Genomic DNA, 15075 nt, shown 5'->3' on the forward strand with positions numbered 1-15075 from the left:
CTTGGAGAGGAGCTATTAAAAATCCAACAGAAATTTTTACTGAAATTAGGAAGAATTAGGCTTGTTCAAGATATGGAAGGTTTAGGAATTTTGAGGAAAGTCTCTTATCAGAGCAAAAGCACTTGAACTCACCAGCCAAGGCACTGAACTTGAACAGGAGCAAGTGGTGCAGTGCAGCAGTCTGGCCAGAAGATGGAGGTTGGAGTTTATAAAACTAAAAATTTTGTCCAATAATCTCAGCATGGCAAATAAACCGCTAGAGAAAGACCCTCACTCACACTGTGTACAATACAGTCACTGAAACAACAAAGCAAAAACAAAACAAAAAACACAAAAAAACCCACACCACCACTTTTTTGGTGTGTAGGTCTTGCAAGAGAGTATTACAGAACATCTGGTTGAACTAAGAAATCATACCCAAGAAGGCTTCCTCCCTTTGGGTAACATGTGACCCTGAGGCTGCTATGTACGGTAGCACCAAAACAATAAACTGGATCTTTGATCTGTCATTGGAAACCATTACTGTGTGCGGCAGGGCTGGTAAATTGGTACATAGTATCCTGTTACTGATGGTGATGTGTGAGGAGAAAACCCGTTGAGAGAGGCAGAATGCCTATTTCCGAGGGAGTTATGCTCCTTACATCTGCTGAAGTACACCTCTGTCTTCCTACTGATCTTGATGGCAATCAGATCGATCTACGGGGTTCCTTATGTTTGACATATTACAGTAAGCATCTTACAACTGAGTTCCCACCTCTCATGGACATACCTGTTGCCTGCCTGGCCAGTCTACAGTGTCATTTTGATCCCCTGCTATTTGTGGGTGACATCTTTCAAAATGCTTTTTCTGGCCAGGTCATAAGCATGAGCAGCTTCTTAACCATGCCCTTGCTATTCGTACCTCCTTGACAATGTGTGTATGTGCCCAGGATAACAATATTGGACTATCTAAATGGGCTCATTAAGTCCATGATTATTATTTGTATCACTGTGGAACATAGCAGTCTTAGTCATAGGCAGGACCCCATTGTACTCAGCATTGTACAAACAGAGCAAAAGACAAAGCCTGCCCCAAGGAGCTTACAAAATTATAAGACAAGACAACAGACGCGGAAGTACAAGGAAACAATTACACAGTTTGGTCAGCATGATGGGCAGTGGTATCAGCAGGCTAGCCACTGTCAAGCTTTTTTGTAGGCAACATGGGTAGAGTTTTGAGAAAGGTTTTAAAGGAGAATAATGAGTTAGTTTTGAGAATGCTTATTGGGAGCTCCTCCCAAGCATGAAGGGCAGCATGGGAGAAAGCACAAAAGTGCTTGTTTGAAAACCTGACAAGTGGGCAATGCAGACTGGCATCATGTGCCAATTGGAGCTAGAAGTTGGCATCTCAATAGAAAATGAGAGATAATAAGTAGGGTGGGGATAGGGAATGAAGGGCCTTGAAAGTGAAGACAGGTAGCTTACATTTGATTCAATCCTGAAGAGGGAGCCAATGGAGGGATGCAGATGGGGCAACATGATCAAAGCAAAGGAATAGGAAAATGATCTTTGCAGCAGCATTCTCAATTCTCAGAAGGATAAGACTGCATTTGTCAAGGCTAGACAGAAGGATGTTACAGTGATCAAAATGTGAGAAGACAGAAGCCTGGATGAGAACTTAAACTGCAGTTGGATAGGAAAAGCCATATCTCAGAGATTTTATGCAGAAAGAATCTGCAAACTTTAGCCTTAGTGTGAGGACCTAAAGAGGTCCAAGTCAAAGATAACACCCAGGTTACAGGCCTGAGTGTCAGGCAGGATGGTGGTGTTGTCTGCAGTGATCAGGAAAGGAGGTAGTAGGGAAGACCTGGACAGAAAAATTACAAGTTCTATTTTAGCCAAGTTGAGCTTGAGAGGAGATCTAGACTTCCACAAGGAGAGGTAGAGGGGTGTGAGTGAGTGTGAGAGAGAGAGAGAGACTTTAGTCTGGACAGAAGATGACAGGTCTGGAGTAGAGAGTCATCAACTCAGAGTTGATAGCTGAATTTGTGTTTTAGGATGAGATTACTTAGAGAGGCTATACAGGGAAAAGACAAGGGGACCAAGGACAGATCTCTGTGGAACGCACTGAGAAAACTAGATGGTGATAAGGAGGATCCTCCGAAGGACATCCAGAAGGAGAGATTAGAGATGAGGGGGAATTAGGAGAGGACAGTCACAAAAAGACAAGGGAGGAAAAGATTTCAAGAAGAGTACGACTGACTGTGTTGAAAGCGGCTGACAGGTAAAGGAGGATAAGGATCTAATACTGATTCTGAGCTTTGGCTAGGTAGAGGTCATTACAGCCTTTAATGAGAGCCATTTCAGTGGAATACAAGGAGTGAAAGCCAGATTGGAGTGGATCTTAAATGGAATTAGAGGAGGGGAACTCCAGGTTGTGTGTTAGTGGAGCAAGGTGAGTCTTAAGCCTTAATTTTGAGGTGGCTGATTTACGAGCTCTTCTCCCTTGTGGACCATTTCCCTTGAGCCACAGCCTCTCTTAGTTGGCTTCCCTATCCTAACAAGCTTCCAGTCTTAATCAGCCAATTATCAGGGACAACCAAGGGAGCAACCCTTCTGATTTGTGTTGTCTAGCCACAACCTTAGAGCCATTCTGAATGCAGAGAGCAGTTGATGATATAGCCTGGAGTTCTTTGATTCTGCTCAGTTTGAAAACAGAAAACATGGTAGCATGCTTATTTGGAAGTCGGTCCAGGGAACTATTGTCAAGCATGCTGCCATAGACTCCAGCACCCATACGTAATCCCAGGAGAACACTACCTGCAGTTGCAACAGGGATGGCAACTGGTATTGCTGCTTCCGACACCTGCCCTGAATTAAGGTTTTATCTGCTTGTATGTTAACTGGGCTCACAGACAGGCCAGCTGCTGACACTGTGACAGGAAACCCCCTGTTGATGATCCTACCTTGGCTCTACAAATTGGAGCCTGATTTGGGTCAGAGGAAATTCATCGCAGTCACAGTACATATCTAGGTCCTATTTTGGGAGAGCTTGATATTGCCGGAAATGCTCCAAATATTGTGTAAAATAGGATTAATCGATATAATGCCAAATTTGGATGTATAGACAGGCATCTTGAAGATCCAGGGAACAGGCAAATTCCTGAATTGACTGACCAAATCCCTAATTTGAGATTTGATCTTTCTCTAACCCTGAAATGAAGAATTTATTTTCACAGATACACAAATTAAGACCAGACGGAATGATTATGATAATCTAGTCTGACCTCCTGTATAACACAGGACATAGAACTTCCCTGAATTAATTCCTGTTTGAACTAAAGCATATCTTTTAGAAAAACATGCAATTTTGACTTTAAAATTTCCAGTGATGGAGAATCCACCACATCCCTTGGTAAACTGTTCCAGTGCTTAATTACCCTTACTGTTAAACGTTTGCCTTATTTTAGTCTGAATTTGTCTAGCTACAGATTCCAGTCATTTTTATTTGTAATACTTTTATCTGCTAGGCTGAAGAGCTCTTTAGCATCAAATTTTTTGTTTGCTATGTAGATAGTTATGGACTGTGATCAAGTCACCCTTTAACTTTCTCTATGTTCAGATAGGCTCAAAGAGCTCAACCTGTTTATCATTATAATGGATATTTTCCAATCCTTTAATCATTCCATGGCTACCCTCTGAGCGATCTCCAATTTATCAATATCTTTCTTGAACTCTACACCCCAGAAAGGGGCACACTATCCCAACAGCAGTCACACTAGTGCCAAACACAGGTCCAAAACTGGGCACAGTCCATCGCTAGTCTTGGGAAATGTGAAGTACATTTAATAGGTCCCCTGTTCCCACTAAATTCTAGGAAACTGGAATGATTTTGGGGATTTGCTACAAATTCTGCAGGGTGTCAGGGTGTCTATGGTCTTGTACATCCTGCCTCTTTTTGGTGCTGAAGCAAGGTGACTAAGTAAAAAAAGCTTTTGGAGTGGGTCTCTCCTCAAAAGTCTCAGGGTACTGCATGCAATACCCAATGATCCAAAGTGGTGTTAACCTCTGCATTTAGGAGGTGGCAAAGATGCGGTATTCGTCTGCATACCTTCATGCTGATTGCCTGGGGCTCCTAATTACTTTTGTACCCACAGAGAAGCGCACAGATTTTTTTCCTCAAAAAGAAGCCTGCCAAATTCTTTTCCCTGGTTGATGGGGGTAGGTTTAGAGAGGCAAGAGCCGGCCAAGATTGAGATTTGTACCAGTGTCTGCAGGTGGTGTACTGTGGGAAGACTCTGTTTTTCCTACAGCTTCTGAAGCTCTTTGCCAAGCAGGATTGCTGTCCTAAAGGGTAGAGGAGCTAGGCTGGCCTTGGCTATCTAATCAGTTGACCACTACTTCAGCCCTCGGGGACCTCTTTACTGTTATGAACATCACCCTGGCTACTAAGGTGGTCCTGGTTAAGCTGTATGTCACATCTGCCATGAAAAACACTGCAGCTTCCAACAAGGGCAGCATTTCAGCCATCACCATCTATTTATCCTTAGCATTAGAGAACATGAAAAATCTGTGCATTCACCAAATATTACCCTAGAAGAATAAATCACATACAGGGTCCCCTGCAGGGTTCCTGAGCTAAATGCTCCTTTAAAAGCAGATTTGACCTCTCTCTTAAGCAACCGTTTTAAACGGAAAACACGCCTTCTGATAGGTACTATCACCCCTTTTGCCACTCTTGAGGTGGCTATATCCACTGATGGACAGTCAGATCTTGGCATTTTTTCCTCTGTTGGCAGATATAGGATCTTCACAAGCCTGCCTGCAGGCAACTTCTTAATGGAGATTTCTACTCTTGAGCCATCATGTCTTGTTTTTAACATATGGAGTTTTCTGGGACCTATATGAACTAGGTAGGATGGGATTGCTTGGTATCAGATCACCTGGCTCTTCCATTTCCAATTTTCAGGAGCTGAGCAATCCTGGAAAGTAAGTCTGATAAGTCCTTTCACTTGAACAGCCTGAACTTCCCTCTCCCCCCTTACATGCCAGAGGATCCTGCATCTCTTAGGGCTGATCTTGATCACACTCATCTTCTCTAATCTCTCTCTCTTCCTCTTCTTCTGTGGTCCCTTCCCTCATCTTGCTTTTCCACACAGCAACACACTTGGGGAGTCCTGGTAAAGCTCTCATGATAGTATTGCAGCACATCCAAGGTGGCTTAGATGGGGATGGGATGATTTGCACCAGGGCGCAGCAGCAGCATTCCCTCCTCTTATGTTGGGCTCATTTTACTATCCTGTATGCTTTGAAGGCAGAATTTAAAGACTTCCTAAATCCAAAATCAGTCAGTCAATCTGGATGTAAGCAGGGAGCAGGTACTAAACAGCCCCCTTTAAGCAGGTGGTCAGCTTCCTTGCTGCTTTCAAGAAGGGGGGGAACTACAGAGGAATACTCTCAGGGAGAGCAAGGGGGTAATCTAGCCCTCATAGGTGGGGAGCTGCTGCCATAGTCCAATGACACTAGGGAAGGTATGTCAGCCAGATAGTAAGTACCCAGCTGGAGTCCTCCTACTCCCCAAGTATGCTCACTTCATCTATCCAAGATAAGAGCTAATATATGAGAATGCAGAACTCTGACGTGGGAGAGGAGCAGTGAAAGAGTCCCAGTGATAGTATAAATTTGTATTATTGTTTTGAAATCAAGATCTTTATAAAGTTCTGTATAATAACTTTACAATCCAAAGTTACCTATAAAATTCTCCCTCTTTATAAAAATAAAGCAGTCAAACTTGGACTTCAATTTACATTTTTCATGATTATCATTAGATTAATCTTCAATTGCCATAAATTCCCCTCAGATTACTTTACTTCCTTTCCACGTCAAGAATGGTTAGAATAGAATATTTCCTTTTACAAATAAGGCAAGTATTTATTTAACTGCTAAAAGATTGTCTCTTGAAGCCTCTTACAAAGGAGCAATAGTATTTCTCAATTTTTAAAAATATCAAAAGTTTTGATCTAGATGCATTAGATGTGAACCTTGTAATCACAGAGGTTTCTATTTTAAACAAAGTTATGGGTAAAGTGTCCCAAAATATTTAAATATTTAGGGAAGAAAGCACGTATCTCAAAACGGAAAAGTCTCTCTCCTGATATCACATACCTGGTTGGTTAGAGGTTGTTGAATCTGGTCAGTGTAGGATAAGGCAGAAACCTGTTGGTCATTTATGTTCTGCTGCCGACGATCGCTGTACTGTTGATGTGAATGGGACATCTGTCCAGCCATCTGAAGGCCAGCAGCATGGAATGAAAATGACGGTGCAAGCCGAACAGATGAAGGTTTGCATGCTGAAGTCTCTCCTCCTAGAAAAACAATTCAAGATTTTAGTGTAATGTTTACATCCTCATGGTATTTGCACCAGTTGACCTCCATTTCCAAGGCCATAAAATAAATAATACCAGATAAAACAATACTTTGCACATATACAGCAGCATTAATCCAGAGATCTTAAAGTGCACAAAGGTGAGTAAAAAGTATTATTACACCCCATTTTACAAATGGGAAAGTTGTGGCACAGAGATGCATTGAAGTGACAAACTAAAAAATGTGTTAGAAAAATTGTTTACCTCCCACTTTTACAAGTAACATCTACCATTATAACTGAAAAGAGATAAGAAGAAAATATAGTTGTGTGGTTTCTCTATTTAATGCCACGAGAGATCTTTCTATACGATCAATTTCATCATTTCAGTTCTCCTGGATCGTGAGAGTCTTTCACACAGCAGAAAGGGACAAAACATAAATGTAAATGAATGGAAAATATTGCAGAATCATAACAAAAGAATAGACATTCAGGTGGAATTAGAGCTGTTCCATATCAAGCAGAGGGGAGAAGTGAAAACAGGCTTCATACGTTCTAGGTGACTGTCTCAACTAACTGGGCTAAAAATTAAAAGTAGGGCACAAAAACTTCCCCCATTTCATGAATTTAGTCCTCTAAAAATGCCTGAAAACAAAACATTTTGAGATGAAGTGTTCTAAAACTGACTTCTTTGATTTGCCTAATTTTTTTCTGAATTTTTGTTTTTGGGTCAACCTGAAAGATTTTTATTTTTTAAACTACCAGCAAATCAAAAATCTATTTTTGCCCAGCTCTAGGCAGAATACTTGGAAAACAATATTTTAAAACTAAACTAGTTTCAAGCGGAAGCGATAACAGATGAGGTACTGGTGGGTTCTGACATATTACTGCTATGTTCAACTTGCTAAAAAGCAGGTTTAATTGACAAGGTTAAATGGGTCCAGTTGCTGAACCCTTCTCTATACCAGCTCTCCTACGGATGCTGATCTAGTGGTAACACCACTGATATTTTTTTTCTCCCCTACAATTTCCTAATGTAGGCAAGTCTTCAATTCTGAACACTAGACCACAACTCTTTCCAAGATAAGACACTTCAAGAATTTTAATGAACAATTTTTTTTAACAGGCTGATACTGGAAAGCTGTCTCTGTTAAAACAAGGTTTCCTCATGTTGAGTATTTTTTTTTTTTTTTTTAAATTATAGACATCGCTGCCACAACCTAGTGCTTCAAAAGTCTATGACTACGACAAAGGAGACACCCCAAAGGGAACTTTTCAAATTATGCTGACACACAACACTTGGGAAAGTAGGAAATTTTTAATTTCAGAGTCATTTAAACAATAGTTATAAAATGTCTTGGACACTGTTTAAAATAGAGGATAACTTCAGAGCCCTGTGTATGCTGCAACACAATGGACTAAATTCTGCAGCAATAACCCATAAATTCTTTAAAAGCATTAATTTATTCTACCACCATTTTTTAATGTACTGAAATATCTAAAATGCAATTTAAGGTCCGTTTAGAGGCCTATCCCATACATTAAAATACCTAAATAATGAAAGGACTGCCCCTATCATATCCGTGCAGTCTACCCATCCCTGACATCAGAAAAGAGACAGAAGATGGTTTTGAAGTGTGCCCACAATGTTAACAAACTTGGACTCTGGCAGACCAAAGTGGGAAGCAAATTCCAAAACAAAGGCCCTCTGAGCAGGATTCCTCTCATTTATACTGAGACAGCTTCAGCTTGAGTACCTCTGATCTCAATTGTGGCTGAATACTCACAGAGAGAAGAGTACTGTAACCCTTAACTCCCATTCACAGACACCCTCACCTATGATTCGTAATTAAAAATACCAATAAAATATGTCAGTGATTATTTTCAAAAATGGGAATTTTTGTTATGATCTCCAAGGAGGCCAGCTACAATCCCCAGGCCTCTGCTCCCAAGATGTTGTCCAGGCGCCTTGACAAAAGTAACTCTTTCCTTCAAGCATTCCAGGGAAGAGGATAATTTGTATACAGATTCAGCAGCTCATTTCCCTGGGGCCTCAGCCACTCTGCTTTTCTACAGACAGCCTAGTTCACCAATCTGCATTTCTGGATCCATATTCCCTGACTACAAGCTGGACTCTAGCCCTAACTCTCTGATCCCTGTTGCACAGCTCCACCAGGAAGCATGCACTACAACCCAATGTATTACTTTTTAGGCAGGAAAAACTGAAGTGCAAGAGGCAACTGCAGGGCAGGGAGAAAGAGACATATAAAGGCTGGATGTTTTGTTGCATCAAAATGAAAAATTCTGTGGCCAAAATGCAGAGTTCTATAACACCTTGAAAAATGCCAATTTTCCCAGGCATCATGGAGTCCACAGAGCCCTAACTGGGTTCACTCCTTTTAAGAGCTACTGTTTCAGGTACTCTGCAGAGGTCCTTTCATTGGTTTTCACTCTGCTCAAGATTTTATCTTAAACACTTTTTAGTTTCTGTCTTCCAGGGTTGAACAGAATTTTATTTAAAAAATAAAAGCTTAAAATTTAAATATTTAAATAAATAAAAAATAAATGGGTGGGTCTCTCTCTCTACCATCCTCACAGATGTAAAGGCAACCAGAAAGGATGTTTTCATTGAAAAGTAACAGGGAACAGACTGCCATCAGCTCAAACAGAGGCCCAATCAGGGCCAAAAGTACTAAGTTAAGGTCCCATGGTGGGACTGTTTTTTTTTTAAACAGCTGGAAACACCTTAGCCAGGCTCTTCAAAATCTGATTACAATTGGATAAGAAAAGACACTGTGACCTTCTATAGGCGGATGGTGTGCATAAAAAACTACCAGATGGACTGTTTCTCAGCTCAGTGAAAGGTTACTCTGCTTCAAGCCCAGAAAGTAGTCTAAAATCTCCAGCACCAAAGTTTGTTGTGGAATCAGGGACTTCTGATGACACCCACAAGAAAACCTTGTCCATTTCACCAGGTGAGCACCTCAAAGAGACTTTCTACTGTTCACTAAAATATTCTGAACAGGTAAAGAGCACAAATGCTCTACTTCCAATATCCATCCAGCAGCCCAACTGTGAGATCAAGGGAATTCAGATCTGGGTACAGAATCTTCTCTTCATCCTGCAACAGCAGATCCAGAAGCAGATGCAAGGTCCTTGGTTGGCAGATTGACAGGTTCAGGCTGCTTGGGAACCAAAACTGCCTCAACCACAAGAGAGCCATCCATATAGTCTGGCCAAGTACTTTCTTCTCTTGCAGAGCACTCTGGAAATCAATGGAACTGGCAATTAAGTATACACCAAACCACTAGATTAAAAAGGCATCAGACAAGGATCCTGGGCTTATGTCCCCTGTTGAGCTAAAAACCTGACACACTAAGATTTGCAGCACACCTACATGGTTAAACAAAACCAGGCTCCAGTGGATCTAGAGGTAAAATAACTTCCAGAGAAGACCAGTAACAGAATACTTCATTAGTAGTCTCCACCCACTTAAACCAAGCAGTATCTCACTCAAGCTTCATTATAGATGACAGCTGCAGTAATCACACAGACATACAGATTTCTCAGATGGCCAAGTTTCATTACATTTAGGGCATTATTTGTTAAATAACTAAAACACAACATGGAAGCCAAAAGAAAACTAATCAACTGAGCAGCAGTGTTGCTGTATGTACGCTTATTGTGAAGCGCCATTTAATAGGTGGGCAATTGCATTCTGTATCAACTTCTGGACTGTTTCAGGTTGGAGGCAGCCCAAATTAACCAGGCTATTCACCAGCTGGAACAATTCCGCATAAAAATGTGCAAGGTTTGTGTGCTTGGTTCCACAGATCAATTCCACCATGCAAACCTTTTCCATGAGAGGCCAGCACATCAATGTCAAACACTCAGAATTTTAACAACTGGAATACAAGGCCTGTTGAAAAATCTGGAAACCAACTGTTCCTAACTTTACCAATTCCTGCTGTCACTGGGATGGAGACACAGAGAAACTGAGAGAAAGTCAGGCTTCTGCTGATGAATACAAGGTCAGCCATCAACAAAAACAACCACCATTCAAAATCTGATCCTTGAAACCTGATCTTGCCTGCACCACAGACCTGGTTCAATGCCACTTCCAACCCTACTCTAGCACATCTAATCCTTATGTAGTCATTACAATATACTGAAAGCCAAGAAAGATCCAGTGAGTTAGAAAGAATACATAAGTAGGCAGAATAGCCATCCTAATCCCACTAACCTCAGATGCAGGGGACACTGCACTACAGAAACAGTAATATTTGAGTGCACCCATCTAATCTGTGAGGAAAAAAAAAAAAAGCTAGGCCTCTTGGTGGTCTAGACTCTTCAGATGAAAATCCTGGAAACTTCCTGGAAAAACATAATAGATCCGCTGGCCAGGAGGGTTCTGGAACCTCAAGGGTGGTCATACTCAGCAACTTCAACTTCCATATAAGTAAACACCAGTATTAGTGTGTGATCTTTTAGTTTACGGGGGAACCACTGGATGCTTTAACACCATCCCCAACTCTCACACTTAGCCAAATACACTCGGGACCAATTTCCAGTATGGGAGAAATCACATTTACTTTTTTGGGCCAGCAACTGCCACATCCTAACGAAAATCAGGGTCTTTCCTTCATTTTACTAGGGAAGCAATCAAGGCTGGTTCATCCTTGAAAATATTTGATGATTCAATTTTCAACTCATTCTGGGACAACAAGGCACCCACCTACAAAGTAAAGTTCCCAATAAGTACCATGACTTGATGACCATTACAGTTGACACTTTGGCCCCAAGCCACCATAGACCATCATAGCTCAGATGAACTGCTGTGGAAAAAATGTATAGGCAGAGGATTACAATGAAAGCAGTACAAAACTGGACCCGAATTCATCTGCCAATAGAACAAAAAACTATTCACAGGACTACACCATCACAGTAAAGAAACTAAAGCATTCTTCTTTTCCACTATCACAGCACCAAAATCATGGCCAATGTAGCTGTTCCACATAGCAAACAAGCTCTGAGTCTTCTCCATTCCTCTGATCATCCTAGCAGCCCTGCTCTGCACCTGTTCAATTTGGCATTCATTTTTCTTAAAGAAGGGAGAGCAGAATTGCACATAGTATTCCAGATCAGTTGTCACCAGTGCCTTGTATAATGGTAATAACTAAGGCTAAGATTTTGTCATGGATATTTTTAATAAAAGTCAGGGACAGGTCATGGACTGCCGTGAATTTTTCTTTATTACCTGTGACCTGTCCATGATAAAATGGGAAGGGACTGGGCAGCTGTGGGATGGCTGGGAGCTCTGGGGCCCCACCATATGGGGGGGCTCAGAGCTCCAGGGTTCCCCTGCCCTTTCCCCAGCGATAGGGAGCACTCTGGGAATTCCCCTGCCACCGCTGCAGTGGGGAGCTGCCAGGATCCCCGTGTCCTTTGCAGCAGCCGGGAGCTGTGGGGTACCCACCTGCCTATGGCGGCTGCAAGCTTGGGTGCCTGCTGCCTCAGGCGGTGGGGTACCTTACAGCTCCCTGCCACTGCAGGAGGCAGCAGGACCCTGCAGTTCCCAGCCGCCAGGGCTGAAGTCACGAATTCCGTGACTTCTGCGACCTCCATGACAAAACTGTAGCCTTACTACGAAGTAATAGCCTTAGTAATAACACTTCCCTAATTCTACTGGAAATACCACATCTGATGCATCCTAGGACTGCATTAGCCTTTTTCACGGCCGCATCACATAGGCAGCTTATAGTCATCCCATGATTGACCAATGCATCCAGGTCTCTCGTTGTCCTCTGTCGCTTCCAACTGATCTGTCCCCAGCTTATAGCAAAAATTCTTGTTGTAAGCCCGTAAGTGCTTGACCTTGCACTCTGCATTATTAAATTTCATCCAATTTCTATTACATCAGTTTTCAAGGTCAAAATTTTTTTGTATGATATTCCAGTCCTCCTCCATATTGACAATACCTCCCAACTTTATGTCATCTGCAAACTTTATTAGCGCACACCCACTTTTTGTGCCACGGTCATGAAAGAAAATGTTAAATAAGATTGGGTCCCATGACCGATCCTTGAGAAATTGCGCTAGTAAGCTCTCTCCAGCCTGACAATTCTCCTTTCAGTATAACCTATTGCAGTCTCTCCTTTAACCAGTGCCTTACCAATCTTTCGATTCTCATATTAATCCCAACTAATAATTTCCCACGTGGAACTGTATCAAATGCTTTACTGAAATCCACGTAGATTAGATCTACTTGACCAAACTACATTACCCATTCCCAGAGTTTGGCTCCATCGCACTGGTGAATCTCAAGAAACTCTGGAAAAGATCAGAGCTACCATATGTGAAATAATTCAATAATTGTGCCGGCTGGGAAAAGCACCTAATGGAAACGATCAATGCCTTTCACTCGTAAAAGAAACCATCGCAGCCTTGTTTCAGAGAATCTCCCTGAAAAACTAACTTCACCTGATCGTCAGAAATTGAATACTTGATCCAGAAGACCATTCCAACTATGACCTTTTCTTCAACCTCAGACTCTCAGGCAAAAATCTGTGAGGAAGTGGCATGTGCTAACATCCTGGATGCCTCTCAGCTGGGCTTCAGACAAGGACACAGTATATGTGAAAGACCACTGAAAGACCCTGTCTTCATGGTTATGGCTATATCTCCACAATTTGCATTATTAGATAGACAAGGCATAGGCAGCACAGCACTTCAATAACTCAAGTCATTTCTTTTCAGGACCAATAGTTGTAGCTGTAATTGCTCATCTAAACCATCGTTTATCTTTTTCTGCAAAAGGTAAACGAGATCAATTAAATATAGTGAGAGCATAAGCTCCTCTTCCAATGACATGAGGCTTGCCAGCAAATCTCAGTTATATTGAAGGAACACCAACTCAAACACCTCTGCTGATATTAACTGAGATAATGTGTCACTGGTTCAGAGACACTATCTCAGCTACATCCCAAACCTTTCAAGGCTTATAAATCAAAACACAGCATCAGCCCACTGAAAGCCACTGCTGCTGCTTTTTCTAGAAACTACATGGGACACTTTCCTTTCTTTGAAAATATGCATCCAGTTTGACAAAGTTGGGTAAAGCATCTGTTATTTTTCTGCCTCATCACTGAGCCTGGATGATCTGGTACGGTCAGTGATTTTATTTTATTTTTTTAAAATTAAAGAAATGGGGAAAAAGGCCTGTTTTTCATCTCCATCCTACTAGCAAACTTTGCTCTTTCCTCCCATAAGATAACTTGATCATGGTAATCCAAGTATGTTACCTCCAGAGAGGATTATTGTAATTTGCTATATCTAAATTGATGTAAAAATAATGGACAGGCTCCAGCTGATACATAGAGGCGGCTCACCTCTTTAATAAGTTAAGACACTCTGAGTGCATCATTCCCTTTGCTCTGGTCCCTCAACTCTCTTCCAGTCTTCCACTGTCAGTTCAAGGCCTTGGTCCTGATCTTTAAGGCCATTAATAGATCAGATCCTAGCTACTTAGAAGAATGCAAGAGCATCTACAAACTGCCATCCAAGATGCATTCCTCAGGGACAACAGAGATTATAACGTTCAGAACAAACCATGCAACTCAAAAGACAAGGCACCTTCAGTCTAGGGCAAGGTTGGGCAAACTATGGCCCATGGGCCGGATCAGGCCCCTCAGGGCTTTGGATCTGGCCCGCGGGATTGCCCCCCATGGGGGGAGGTGGGGAAAGAGCTCCATGCACTGCCCTTGCCTCCAGGCACCGCCCCCCGCAACTCCCATTGGCCGGAAACGGGGAACCTGGAGGCGTGGCAAGGGCAGCGCGTGGAGCTGTGTGCACTCCACCCTCCCCCCAGGGGGATGTGGTGCTGGCCGCTTCCCAGAGAGGCACTGCATGGGGCCAGGGCAAGCATGCAGGGAGCCTGCCCTGGCCCCGGTGTGCACCGCTGCCACCCCAGAGCCACTTTAGATAAGCTGTGCTGGGCCAGAGCCTGAACCCCTCCTGCACCCCACCCCCTTTCCTGAGCCCCCTCATACATCCTGGACCCCTCCTCTGCCCCAATCCCCTGCCCTGAGCCCGTTCCTGCACACCGCACCCCCCCCCCCCCACACACACACACACACACCCCAACCCCCTCCCCCGGCATGCAATTTCCCCACCCAAATGTGGCCCTTGGCCCAAAAAGTTTGTCCACCCCTGGTCTAGGGGATCCAGATGTGGAATGAACTTTCAGAAAAGATTATAATGATCCAGAGCTTGACCACTTTTAGGTCACCATGCATCATAACCCTCCTGATTAATTCTTGTTTTGATGGAAAAGCTTAAATTTATAACTATATCATCCTACAAATACAAGAAAAAAGAAAAGAATGAAGGAAAAGAAAGAACATTAGACTCCAACAAGACCATCAGATACCTCCGAATGCCAATCCAAGTAACCTGGGAAGTCCTCAGATTTTACAGTGCACCAGTATAAAAACCCTAAAACTGATTTCACTAATTTGTTCTGGTCTGTCTTGGGATGCATGAGGGGCTATGGCCTCAAACAAATGAATGATGGTAGAAGTTCTCCACACTCAATGTTTTAAACTTGCACTTAATTTAATGGCTGAGTGGCTCCAAACCTATTCTGAGGATGAACTAAATTTTCTTCTCTTTGTGATAGACCCAGGCCAGTTGGGTACAGCAGAGTAGTCCTGTTGGTGTCCAGGAAGTGGGCA

At 42.6% G+C, this 15075-nt stretch overlaps 1 protein-coding gene across 2 annotated transcripts in view; it reads right to left on the reverse strand.

The window, feature by feature from the left end:
- Window positions 1-15075, reverse strand: part of DYRK1A (dual specificity tyrosine phosphorylation regulated kinase 1A) — a 142419-nt gene that overhangs the window by 31493 nt on the left and 95851 nt on the right. For both annotated transcript variants that reach the window (XM_077818460.1, XM_077818469.1), the window contains one exon: window positions 6145-6344. In XM_077818460.1, coding sequence (XP_077674586.1) covers window positions 6145-6344 — 200 coding nt within the window. The remainder of the gene's footprint in view (window positions 1-6144; window positions 6345-15075) is intronic.

The sequence above is a fragment of the Eretmochelys imbricata genome, chromosome 1, assembly GCF_965152235.1.
Source record: "Eretmochelys imbricata isolate rEreImb1 chromosome 1, rEreImb1.hap1, whole genome shotgun sequence".
Classification (NCBI taxonomy): Eukaryota; Metazoa; Chordata; order Testudines; family Cheloniidae; genus Eretmochelys; species Eretmochelys imbricata.